At 38.9% G+C, this 13,810-nt stretch overlaps 1 protein-coding gene across 3 annotated transcripts in view; it reads left to right on the top strand.

The window, feature by feature from the left end:
- mark1 (MAP/microtubule affinity-regulating kinase 1) overlaps positions 1-13,810 on the top strand; it is a 58,160-nt gene that overhangs the window by 14,151 nt on the left and 30,199 nt on the right. For all 3 annotated transcript variants that reach the window (XM_057847880.1, XM_057847882.1, XM_057847881.1), the window contains exon 3: positions 1-54. In XM_057847880.1, coding sequence (XP_057703863.1) covers positions 1-54 — 54 coding nt within the window. The remainder of the gene's footprint in view (positions 55-13,810) is intronic.

Raw genomic sequence — 13,810 nt, 5'->3', positions numbered from 1 at the left:
GTGGCGGTGAAGATTATAGATAAAACCCAGCTGAATCCAACCAGTCTACAAAAGGTGAGTCCTTCTTGCTTTTTTTTTTTTCTCTCCCCGGAATCCAAACGTTGAGTTCCACAATTAATCATTTTGATGTTTGGTTTATCACAGAATTATAGCGATTCGTTGACTCATTGGTTCACATGTAGCTCATGTTATTTACTTATTCTGGTCTCGGTATCTCAGCTGTAAATGTGCACTTAAAATAAAAACTATACAATCGGTGCGCCCTATATATGCATCGATTTTGCTTAATCATTTATCTATCTACTTACTGGTTGCATAACGCAACCCCAACCACTTATACTACTGCCTGTTATGATGCAGTGCAGTGTGCCCTATATATGAAAAATGTTTTAAAATAGGCCATCTATATGGTGTGCCAGGTTACCAGTGCTTCTTATATGTGGATATAACTCCTTCAATATCAACGGTGTATTACAGCCACGTCAGGGTATCCGCAGGGTCTTAAAAAAAAAAGATTTTAAGACCTTAAAATGTCTAAAAGTCTCTTAAAATCTCATAAAAGGTATTTATTACAGTTTAAAAATCTGTTGACGTTGCTTTTTATTTTGGACATGCATAGATATCATTCTCGCTTTTAAATGTTTCGATTTTTGAGGACACTGTAACTAGAGTTGGGCATCGAGCATCGATGGGACCCGGTTCTAACACTCCGATGGTCCCGGAACCGTTCCAGTTTTTTAATTTTGATTCCATGTTTTGATGCCCTGACTGGCAAGCCGACAAAATTTGCCGCAGAAAACCGCGAAGAGGCAGCCACAAGAAGCGCGTGTTTGTGCACTGCTACTTGATTACAACCATGGACATGGTGTGGCAGCGCTCAAAAGTTTGACTCAACTTTACCAAAAAAAAAAAAAAAGGCCACTCAGCTTAGTTTATCATTTGAAACACAACTATATCATGCAAAGGTGGCTGCGCGACCAGTATGATTAAACACCTCCGGCTTCATGGAATACAAGTTACTGTCTTCTGCTGTTTCTGCTGATGGATGGATGGATGGATGGATGGATGGATGGATGGATGGATGGATGGATGGATGGATGGATGGATGGATGGATGGATGGATGGATGGAAAATAGTACGAGAATAAGTCGTATTATTACGTTGGGTTATGGTCAATATCATGTACGTATAGAACTAGGTGCGAAATGACAGTCTGCAGCGTTAGTAAACAGCCGCCATCTTAAAGCAGTAGACGCCTCCGTTAAAATCAACAGTATTAAAAGAGCTTCAAATTATAATCAATAGAAGAATTTATACTAATGCTTCGTCATAGCTCCCAGCTAAAGTACATGTATGGCAGAAGAATATGTGTAATAAGAATATGTGTTCTCTGTGAGTTTTTGAAAAATAAACATCTTTGTGAAAGTGCACTCCTGTGGGAAGAAACTTCATCACATTCAAATTCAAAGACTGATATTTATATACAAGTTAAAAATAGCTCTGTGAGAAGTTCATATAATTCATAAATTTTATATTAATTGTATTACTAATTAAATAAATAATAAAATAATAATAATTTATTTTAAATTCGTATAATTTAAAGAAATCATCCAGAAGTTAAGACAGTAATATTAATAAATTTTTCAACTTAAAATTTTTTATCCTGCCCCCTTTTTTTTTTTTTTTTTTGGAGCTTACCTCTTTTAAAAAATCGGAATCGAGAATCGTTCAGAACCGGAATCGAAACATGCAATCGGAACCGTTCAATTTCAAACTATACCTAACCCTAACTATAACATAACTACAAAGCGGAACTACCTGTGCTGCCTGGTCAGAATTTATTGAACACAAGCAGATTTTCTTGTGTGTGTGTTGGCATCTTAGTTGTATAGCCATCATGGAGAAAACCAAACCGATTAACAGTTGTTGCATACATGGACAAATGAAAATTGAATGAGTTCTGGCTTGACGTACAGTTCAGCGTATGGTTGAAACCGGTGGATGGAAACTTACACGAAGCACATGAAGCACATCACAATTTGTGCGAGAACATTTTTTTTTTTTAAACTTGGAACATTGGGTATCAAGGCATTGGAATCCCATTGCAAATCTGAAAAGCAAACGCCGTTTGTGGTTCACATGTAGGGTCACAAAAGTGAAAGTGCTAATGTTATAGGTTAGGTTAAACATTTTGTATCACAAGTGTCAAAGAGCTGGGAATACAGTAAATTCATATACTTTGCAAGTAATTCCGGGCCTCCGGTTTTCCTTCAAATCTTTTGTACGTTTTTTGCCAGTATTGATGTGAAATGGGTCTTAAATTGCATTCATTGTGGTCTTAAAAAAGTCTTCTAAGTCTTACATTTGGATTGTTGAACCCTGCGGACACCCTGCACGTGCATTGTTGCAGCCAGGCAATGAGACAGTCTTTTTACACGGCCTGATTGTTGTCATGGCCCTTTAACGCGCGCCTACGACAATTTGTTGGTCATCTACTCCATGCTTGAATCAAAAGAGGTGAGCTGTGATAATGTGATGCGCGGTGGCGGCGGAATAAAGTGCCTCTGCCTGTCAAGCCGCAGTATTTTTAGCTGCCAAACTCAAAGCAGGTGGCTCACGCGCACATTAGCAGGAGCAGCAGCATTAGGAACGCTGGCTGTTCTACTTGGCCACGAGGAGTTTTTAGGATCATGATTCGTTGCCATTGACAATGCTAGACATCCGATCACGTGATGTGTAATCATCAATGATTTTATTACTAGCAGACGTCCAATCCATTTGTACTGGGAGGGTGGCGGCGAACCAACCAACGTTCGTTCGTTCATTCATTTGTTGCCGTCAATGACAGCCAATCTTGGCACTGGAACTATGGCCGACACTATGAATTGACGACTCATCCTTTATTTAATAAAGAAATGATTTTGATAGTTGATTAATTGTTTGTTTTTGAGCTACAATTTTTGTCAGCCTAATTCAGAGTACATCACGTTTTATTTTAATTTTTGGGGGGAGATACTTAAATATGAATATTTTTTGCAATAATTTTATATTTCAACTTTTTAAAAAACGTTTTGTATGAAAAAAGAGGGGAAAAACTTGAAGTTGTCTCTTTTTTTTATTGTCATCAATTTTATTTATTTGAAACCATCCTGCCCGTTGTTAGATGGGATAGGCTCCAGCACCCCTGCGATCCTCGTGAGGATAAGCGCTTCAGTAGATGAATGAAAAAATAGAATCAATCAAGAGATAATGATAAAATACATCACTTGATCTGTGATACAAAAGAGTGACAACAAGCATCTATGGTTGAAAAAAAAAAGCATAAGAAAAAAAAAGTAAAGAAAATACATCATTTGATGAGTGATAAAAATGAGTGACAACAGGTGTCTGTGAACATATCGGACATTATATTCTGTTCTAATAAGTTTTTAAAAGCCTTAAATTTCACTGAATTTGACTGCCCTTGACAATATTAGACGTCCAATCCATTTTGGCTGGATAGTAATGGGGAGCCAGCTAGAAAGCCCTCAGGTTATTTTATGCTAAGTGCTAACCCTAACCCTGCTAGTGATAAACTCATTAAAATTCACAGCGGGAGGATAAAATGAACGCATACGAGCGAGCGAGCCGACTGACGGTTCTCCTTTTGAGTTCGGTCCGGGTCGCGTCGTCATATCACGTGTTAGCGGCGACCAATCGTCTCTCTGCCATGAATTATTCAAAGCCTGCTTCTGTTGCTGTGTGTGAGGGCAACGGCACTAGTATATGTCCTTTGGAGTTTTATGGAGGATAAATCAATGCTTGTTATTTTGGATGCGTACTTTTAGGACTCATTTGTTGACCCCCCCCCAGTCGTAATTATGTGACTTTGTGGAATGTAGAGTTCATTTCAGGAGACTTATTTTAGACAAATTTTTACTTTTAATCCCCCCCCCCCCCAGACCTTTTATATTGGCATTCCAAAATAATGGCAAAAACAGTTATGTTTTGGTCTTTCGTTCAGGTCTAAACAAAGGCAAACATCATCAAACTTTTAACAAGGTTGTGTTTCCACAACCTTGTATTCCACAATAATAATAGAAATGATTGAAATTCACCATTTTGATAGTTGATAAATCGTGTAAACACATTGGTGGCCTTAAAAAGAAAAATCCTCTTTTTGAGCCGATAGTAAACATTGTATTATTATTATTTTTTTTTTTCATTTTTGACTTTTTAGTTGAAGAAACAAAGAGAAAAAAAAATTATATATTTTCTTTTTTGTTTTTTAAAATTCAATATGTTACTAAAAACAAATAGGTAAAAGCAGTCAATATTTTCTTATTTTTAAACCATTTCAAAAATGTTTAATCAGAAAGGAGTGAGAATGATATTTTGTATAAGAAATAAGGAGAAAACCCACTAAATATTTATTCATTGGATTTATAATATCATTTTAATTAAAAAATAAACAAAAAGACACATATGAGTATTCTCATTTGATGTCTTTTTGTTCGAATTTTATTTTTTTATTTTAAAAAGCAACAATAAATGCTCAGATTTTACTGTACTTTTACAGTACTTATACAGTACTTCAATAAAAACTAATTTTTGTAATTAAAGACATTTGCAAAAAAAAAAAAAAAAACTCAGGATTCTCTTTATTTATTTAGTCTCTATGTATGTATAATCTGCTTTCTGTAATCCTATCATATAATGAATAAATTGGATATTTTCTAACAATGTGTTGTAGAGCGCTTTCACATTAGCAGTGTTTGGTCCGTTTTAACGGACCAGAGTTCTTTTTCTCAGATAGTCCGCTTCGTTTTGTAAATGTGTATGCGCATACAAACTCCAGTTCAGACCAAACAAACGAACTTTGGTCCGCTCAAAAATTGTCACAGCGTGGAGCTGTAATGCTCGATGCAAGCTGTGACGGAACACGGAGGGTCCTTGGAAGTGGAAGAACAGCGCGCATTCTACTCAAAATGTAATGCCAATTGTTGTTTTACTGTGCTAAGCAGTTGCTTTTGATACACAGAATCGGGTTCTACTGTGGCGGTTGTGTTTAGCATGCTGTTGCTGAACGTACCGTGTCAGACGGAGAGTGGCGTAGACGTGCGGAGCCTCTTGGGGCAGCCGTTTCGTGACTCTCGTTCTGCTGGAAGTTGCGACAATTTGACGGTCCAAAAGGACGCGAAAGTGAGAGCAATTCTGCGCCTGTGTGACTTGGGGTAGCACGCAGCTTTTGTGGTTTAAACAGCATATGACACGAGAAAAAAAGTCTTAAATGGCATTATTATGTGAATTAGAATCATATTTTGAGACGATTCGACTATATACAACAATTTAGCAAAGCACAGATGACGAGAAATGAGTCTTTTAATCTGCCGGTTAGCCACGCCTACCATTATAGGGCTTTAGCGTCCCCAACAGGTGGATGACGTCAGCGGTAGACTGGGCTCATTGGTTTTACTATTCAGCCCATTGAGGGGGAATTATTCACAACGAGGAAAACGCGACGAAGAGAGCCGCAAAATGTCATTGTTTCAGTCTCTCTACTCCAATATTTTTACAGGATATTCTTTTTATCCAAGTATTTTTCCCCAATAGCTATATAAATGGCTTGAGAAGGACCAGTCAGCACGTCGAGGGGGAACTATTCACAACGAGGAAAACGTGACGAAGAGAGCGGCAAAATGTCATTGTTTCTGTCTCTTTACTTCAATATTTTTACAGGATATTCTTTTTATCCAAGTATTTTCCCCAATAGCTATATAAATGGCTTGAGAAGGACCAGTCAGCCCGTCGAGGGGGAACTATTCACAACGAGGAAAACGTGACGAAGAGAGTGGCAAAATGTCATTGTTTCTGTCTCTTTACTTCAATATTTTTACAGGATATTCTTTTTATCCAAGTATTTTCCCCAATTGCTAAATAAATGGCATGGTCATGACAAATAACAGTCTTGTGCTGAATGGAATATAAAATAATAAAAATGCATTTATTCAGGACAACATGGCAAAATTACTCCGTAATGGTCAAAACTGTCGACTTTACCTTTACTGTCGCACCTCCTGAACGATATTTTATGACACCTAAATCGGTCATATGTCATTTCCCATCCCCGGCTTCGGAGAATGTAAACAAACCAGAAGGCGTGACAGCTAGCCGACATGCTAACCCGAACCGAGTGATGTTTCAAAGTCTTCGAAGCGGAAAATCACACATAACTATCCTGGATTATTTGACATGACGACCCGGTTGTCGATTGTGTTTGCGGATCGGCAAACCGCCCGGCGGAGAGCAATTTACAGTTCGTCCCCCGGAGGAGGGTGGCTGGAGTTGTTGTGCCGCTAACGTGCTGCTGCTAATGAGCATTAGGAGAGCTTTTTACATGCCTATCAATGATCAAACGTAAGTAGTCCTTCATTTAAAGGAAGTTTGTAGTGTTTACTTTGTAATCGCTGTATTCGTATTTGACATAATACAAAACAAGATGTTTACTCACTTCCTCGTAAGTCCAATGGTCCTACAGTAAATATCCACGGTGAATGGGAACCTTTTGAAACTCCAAAAAGGCGCATACGCCTCTCCCTCATACAGAATGATTTTTCTGCAGCTGTTTGGCTGGCGTGATGCGAAAAATAAACGTATTAATCCGCAAAATCAGCTGAATCCTTCGTCCTCATACACAACAGTACACTGTAGCGTGAAGAGGACGTCTTCTACCGTACACGTCACAGTGCCCTCCTCCTCAATGCAAGACCGAAGCCGGAAGTCACTCATTTTCATGGCGCGGGATTAAAAAAAACTAAATAAAAATAGCGATCGCTTCCACACACATCCAAGCGGCCCATATCATTCAGGGCCATAAAATACCGCGTGTATTCTGAAATAAACATGCTTTTTCATGTCACAGGCACTTTAATTTTCCCCTATGCATTGTCTATATACTCCAGTTTGCTTTGCATTGAGTCGGGAGGGAGTATTTCCTCTTCTATTTGTCTAATCAATGAGTGCGCCTTTCGTCCATGTGATGCTACTCAGAAAGTTTGGTTGACGCAGTGTGAATGCTGAACCTTTTCAACAACTCATTTGCATTTCTTGCCGCGAGGTAGCTCTCCAACTGGGCGCTGGTTCTCTTGGTCAAGTGTGAAAGCGCCCTCACTTTGAAAATCAATGATTAGTTACTGTTCCTTGATATTCATAGTTCTCAGTTCATACGGTATAATGACCCAGCCTCATCCCGAATTGATAAAGAATGTATATTGAGGATTCATTCATCTCTAAAATGCTGCTTTTGCGTGCCAACCTGGAAGTGGCTCAGAGTTCCCTCGAGTAACGTCGTCAAAGAACGACTAGACACGAAAAGCCCCCCGGACTTTAATTAGTGTCACCCGGTTGGCCCGCGAATACCCAGCAACGCTCGTCAACCCGCGAACAATGCCACCGCCTCGCACGTCAGACTGCTAAGAGAGAGAAAAAAAAGTCGAAAAGCGCTTCTCGTTCCCGCGGATGGCATTGGAGTCAATGAGGTCATCGATTCAACCCGTGAGGGAGATAGCTGCTGCATTTTAAGACGCACGTCTGCATTGCAGATGGGCCTGTATACAGTTACAGTCATCCATAGGGGGACGAGTGCAAAACAGGCTATGTCACAAAAAGTCAGTGAATGATCATGTGTCAGTGCCAGAGTTGCTATGAAAAGCAACCGTTTTTACGTTGACCACTCAGTAACTATGTCAAACTTGCGTGGGGATGCTTTCCTGTAGATTTTGAATTCATTTTCAAGTCACTTGTTAACTCTCAGGCCGTCTTCTAGACGTCCATTCCGTTTGGACCGGGCGGGGCGGCCGATGAATTAAGCAGTGTCAAACGGTTAGAAAAATAGAAAAAGGTGAGAAACGACTCGACACCTGAGTGAGTATGCACTAATTTAGGATTAAAAGAAATAAAATACATTAAAATACTGTAACGTGGTATCGTTACTGCATCGGCCGATACAGCGGTGCCTTAAGATCCGAAATGAATTTGTTTCGAGTGGCTTTCGTATGTTGATTTTTTTTTTTTTTTTTTTTTTTTTATTTATTTATTTTTTTTTGTATAATGAACTGTGTTTTACATGTAAATCGCCTACTTTGTTCTAAGCACTATATTTCATTTTTGATAAGGTTAAAAACAGGTTGAAATAGAAGCCAGATAAATTTGAATCATTCACTATACCTACCTTAAAGTGCCTGTGACACGAAAAAGCATGTTTATTTCATAATACAGGTGTTTTATGCTCCTGAATGAAATGGACCGCTTGGATGTGTGTGGTAGCGATCGCTATATTTATTTAGTTTTTTTAATCCCGCGCCATGAAAATGAGTGACTTCCGGCAACAGTCTCCAGTTGAGAAAGAGGGCGCTGTGACGTGTACGGAGGAAGGAGTCCTCTTCACTATACAGCCGTACTGTTGTATGAGAAGGACTAATGATTCAGCTGATTTTGCGGATTAATACATTTATTTTTCACATCAAGCCAGCCAAACGGCTGCAGAAAAATCTTGCTGTACGAGGGAGAAGCGTGTGCGCCTTTTTGGGGTTTCAAAAGGTTCCTATTCACCGATGGATATTGGCCAAAACAAGCCCTACTACTGTGGGACCATTGGACTTACCAGGAAGTGAATAAACATCGTGTTTTGTTTTGTCAAATACTGGAATCATTTTGATATGTAGGTGGCTTGCATTTTGTGACTGACATGCTCCTTGCCCCCTCGGCCGACCACCGTCGGCTTGTTGCACATCCCCCTGCCGGGAGGGCACTATACTCGGCTTATTCCCCTCTTCGTGTGCCCGGTGTTCTGTCAAATTTTCCAACCGATCAGAAATTGCAACTTTGAGTTAAAAATAGCCGCGAATACAGCGATTAAAAAGTAAACACTACAAGCTTTCTTTAAATAAAAGACTACTTACGTTTGATCATTGATGGGCATGTAAAAAGCTCTCCCCTTACACATTAGCTGCACAGCAATTGCAGCCGCGCATTATTTTGCCATATTGTTTTGACCATTTGGCAGCTACACGCTCCTCCGACGTCAGCCAGTTTGTTCAGCGGTCCTTGTCCAGCTGCTTCCCCGGCGAGCTCTCCTGTCCGTAGTAGCAGGGGAACAAGCTGTAAATTACTCTCCGCCGGGCGGTTTGCCGAACGACATAGACAATCGACAACCCAGTCGTCATGTGAAATGACCGGGCTAGTTATGTGTGATTTTCCTCTTCGAAGACTTTGAAACATAACTCGGTTTGGGTTAGCATGTCTGCTAGCTGTCACGCCTCTTGGTTTGTTGACATTCTCCGAAGCTGCGGAAGGGAAATGACATAAGCCTGATTTAGGTGGCATAAAATATCGTTCGGGAGGTGCGACGGTAAAGGTGAAGTCGACAGTTTTGACCATAATGGAGTAATTTTGCCATTTCCTCTTGAATAAATGTGTTTTTATTATTTTATATTCCATTTAGCACAAGACTGTTATTTGTCATGATCATGCTATTTATTTAGCTATTGGGGAAAAATAATTGGAAAAAAATAATATCCTGTAAAAATATTGGAGTAGAGAGACTGAAACAATGACATTTTGTAGCGCTCTTCGTCGCATTTTCCTCGTTTTGAATAATTCCCCCCTCGATGGGCTGCATGCTAAATCAGATGAAATCGTGACTCCGCTGATGTCATCCACCTGTTGGGGAGGCTAGAGCCCTATAATGGTAGGCGTGGGCAACTGGCAGATTAAAAGACTAATTTCTCGTCATCTGCGCTTTGCTAAATTGTTGTATATAGTCAAATCGTCTCATCATATGATTCTAATTCACATAATAATCCTATTTAAGACTTTTTTCTCCTGTCCTACGCTCTTTAAGTAGATTATAAAACATTATCAAAAAAAAAAAAAATAATAATGAAACTAAAATGTGGAACCTTACCATTGGATTGAGGCAATGTCTAAAAGCGAAATTGATAACAATGTAGCGCACTGTGTGTGGGTGGAAAACACTCTTTGTGAGATAAAAACCAGAGGAGACTTGTGCTCTTGAGGCGAAGACATCTGCCCACCACAACATTATTTACACCGGCGTGCCTGCGTGTGTACGTCATCGCACAGCGACACCCAAATTGTCATCATTTCAATAATAGGAGAGCAGTATCATGTTACGGAGCGTGATTGCAAAGATTCTAATCAATAGAGCAGTAGGATCATGTTACGAAGTGTGACGAGGAAGATTCTGACCAATGGGACAGCAGGATCTTACGGCTCGTTGGTGGCGCGACTGTTAAAATTCTCTGCGATGGGGAATTACGAATCTTTTCTAGTACGTATTATTTTTCGTATGCTGAAATTTTTTTTGTAATACAAAACGACAAAAGACACGCTGTACGGTGAAGCAAGATCAGAGAATCCGTATCGGGAGCAAAAAATGGTATCTCAGACACAATAAAATTGACATCACATGTTAAAGGGAACCTCGGACTTAAAGACTTGTAGGCTCTAATAAGCCACAACTGTTCTCTTTTACTAAAATATGATTTTAGAAACACAGCGGCACGCTGGTCGATGGGTTGGCACATCCGCCTCACAGTTCTGAGATCATGGGTTCAGTCCCGGGCTCCGTCCTTCCTGTCTGGAGTTTGCATGTTCTCCCTGTGCCTGCGTGGGTTTCGTCCCACATCCCAAAAATTGCATGGTAGGCTGATTGCCCTGTGATTGGCGGGTAACCAATTCAGGGTGTACCCCGCCTAATGCCCGGAGTTAGCTGGGATAGACTCCAGCACCTCCGCAACCCTCGTGAGAAAAAGCGGCATGGAAAATGAATGAATGAACGAATTAGAAACACATAAAATATTGCCATTGATTGAAAAATCTATAATATTTAGTACACGTTTTGACCTACGGTGGGGGCCATGTTTGAAGCGCGCAATGGATGCTTGGAATGATGACGTAGATTTTCACTCGATGACTACTACAATTCCTCCTACGTGGCGTGACGTCAAACACATGCGCTCATCGGTTAAAAGCAGCGACTATTACTACTATATACTATTTGTGTTTTTATTGAGTCTTTTATTACCTTTTCATTGCCTCAAAATATTTTTTGCATGTGTTTCCCTCTTATACTTTTAAGCATTGTGTTTTTTTTTATGGTAGCTTAAAAGCAAATTGTTGATCTGTTGACCACATTAGTCACATAGCATGTTTAAACTACCCTTATTTGATATTACTACGTTTAAGTATTTTCTTAAGGCATCTTTGCTATGTTCGTTCTGTATGCATCTAAACACAACAAGCTGAAAGTGCACGGTAGTACTTTGGGTGTCAAAATCGCCTCTTTTAGAACGTTTCGCTGGTGTAGCACATTCTGGCAGAACACAGGTTTTATCCTACTCTCGTCTCATCCCGACATCCCATTCATTTTGCTTTTGCTGCTCATTTTGTGAAATATCGACACTGCTGGCATTCTCATTAATGTTCCCGTCGAGCTCAAATTGAAAGGGTTGAACAGATGACATGTTTGTCGCTAGAGTCATACACTGGAAGCCCGGCAGCGTAACCATGTGACGTCACCGCCCTGTGACGTCAACAACAATGGCAACTTACTAGTTAAACTAATTTTACAAATACATACATTACATTTTGTATATAAACGAAAACATCAAGAGGGGTTTCAATATCCAATTATTTTCACTCATAATAACGTTTATCTTTTCACAACTACAAGTGTTTTTATCCGTGGATCCCTTTAACAGATTTTAACCACTGTAATCCATCCAGATTCTTGAAAACGATCAGTGAAACAAAACATGCGAGAGCTTTGGCTCACAATATTTGTCGGGAATGCTAAATCTTTTTTCAATTGCAGTGCTGTCCAGCCAATGACTCTGTACCAAGATGAGAATATGAAAACGGTAAACAAAGGACAAGGATGGAGGACATCCAGTTTTGTTTTTTTTCTTCTTGGCCCATGGTTCTTATAAAAAGGACAAGCTTTGTTTAGAAAAGACCCAATTTGTATTCTCCCCATTTAATTCCCGCTGTTGCACAAAAGGTACTTTTGTATTTCTTTTTTTGTTGACCTGCCCTGGGACATTAGGAGGGCAAATGATCTTGGGTTTTTTATCCTCAGATGAGTTTATATGACACATGAAATGACAAAGTTTTACATACAGTACATAAAGGAGTACTATTAGTACAGCTTCAATCTCTGCTATTCAATGCAGCCGTAGATTGAACTCCAAGTTGGCAGTACTGTTGTAGCGTATTTCAATACACAAATGATCCCGGCGTATGTGAAATATGCGTGACAATAGCCGGTCAGAATTCACCTTTTACGTTGTTTCATATTTAATTCATACACTATGTTTAAATGGTAGAATCTTTTCATTGTAGACTATTTCAAATGATTTGAGCTGGCACAAACAAATATTGATTCATCTCCCATTTGTTCCTGGCTTGTAATCATTTTATTTCTGTTGCTCGGATCCAAACTAAAAGAAAAAGGGCCACTAAAAAGGTCAAAGTTCAGTTTTATCTAAAATTAGAGGATATATTCAAAATTTCTGATTTTACGTTAGTTATTACTTACACAGAAACTATGTTCAATGTCATCTCTTCGTGTTTCAGGTCAAACTAAGTTTATAAAATAAGGAGGAAAATGTACATATGTATATGTATGTATGTATATATATGTGTATATATATATATATATATATATGGCGGAAAACACTCAGGTGACTTGAAGTTCCGCTCTGAGACCCCCAATTTGACCAGAATTCAAAATTGTCCAAGATGCACGTGTGATACATCATTGGAAAGCTTAAAATCTTAATTTTCTTGGGGAAGAAAAATTTTGAGCAGGAGGGCATTTTTAAAAAAATATATTTTTTAAATAGCAAAACCCTATCTGGTGGTGAGAACACGCGAGAGCAGAATTACAGACGCCATGACTTTAACGAGATATTATCGCATACTTATCTTGTTTTGATCTGAAAACTCTACGTAGCACGTATCACTGAGTGTCAAGACACAGCTGTGAATGGCCGAAGCTGGATTTTTGGCGGATTTTATGTGTGAAACATGGTCATATAACAAGGGTCGCGATGCAGAAATCGCAGACATCAAGGAGTAGTTGAGATGCTCTTTTTCATAGTTTTACCCTTTTAAATGTTGTTTTTCAATTTTTCTTTGTTTGGATCGATTATTTATCATCTAACATATCGGAGAAAATGCGATAGTAACAATAAAAATAAAATTAAGCGATAGTTATGATGAAGATATCCGTGACTTTTTTACAGACACCAATTTTTTCATTGTGACGTAATTTTTGTAAAAGTTTAAAATATGCGAGTGAATATTTTTTTTTTTTTAAGTCGATTTTTTTTTTAAACGAAATATTAGACATCAATTAATGATTCTAAGCTAAAAATGACAGACATTTTGAATAAATAATATGATTACTTGTTTTCATGGCTGGGTTGAAACAAAAACAGTTGCGCGATGTCTGTAAACGGTGGTTTTCAGGGTAAAACGGGCAAATTAAAAATAGTTCGGGAGCTTAATGTGCCATGAACCTGCTATGACAGCATATAGACATATTGTTCTATCAAACACAACAGTTATTTTGGCTTAAAATAAAGCAGTTTCTTTTAAAGAGGAGCGCAAGAGCAGAAACTGCTTTTTCAGTCTTGTCTGTGTTTTCCGCCATATATATATAATATATATATATACACACACACACACCACACCGGTATATAAAAGAATTAGAAAATACAACAGTAAAGAAAAGTGGAAAATAGAA

The sequence above is a fragment of the Corythoichthys intestinalis genome, chromosome 10 (genome assembly GCF_030265065.1).
Source record: "Corythoichthys intestinalis isolate RoL2023-P3 chromosome 10, ASM3026506v1, whole genome shotgun sequence".
NCBI classification, from domain to species: domain Eukaryota; kingdom Metazoa; phylum Chordata; class Actinopteri; order Syngnathiformes; family Syngnathidae; genus Corythoichthys; species Corythoichthys intestinalis.
The sequence above is the reverse complement of the archived record's forward strand: the minus strand, read 5'-3'. Positions and strand labels throughout refer to the sequence as shown.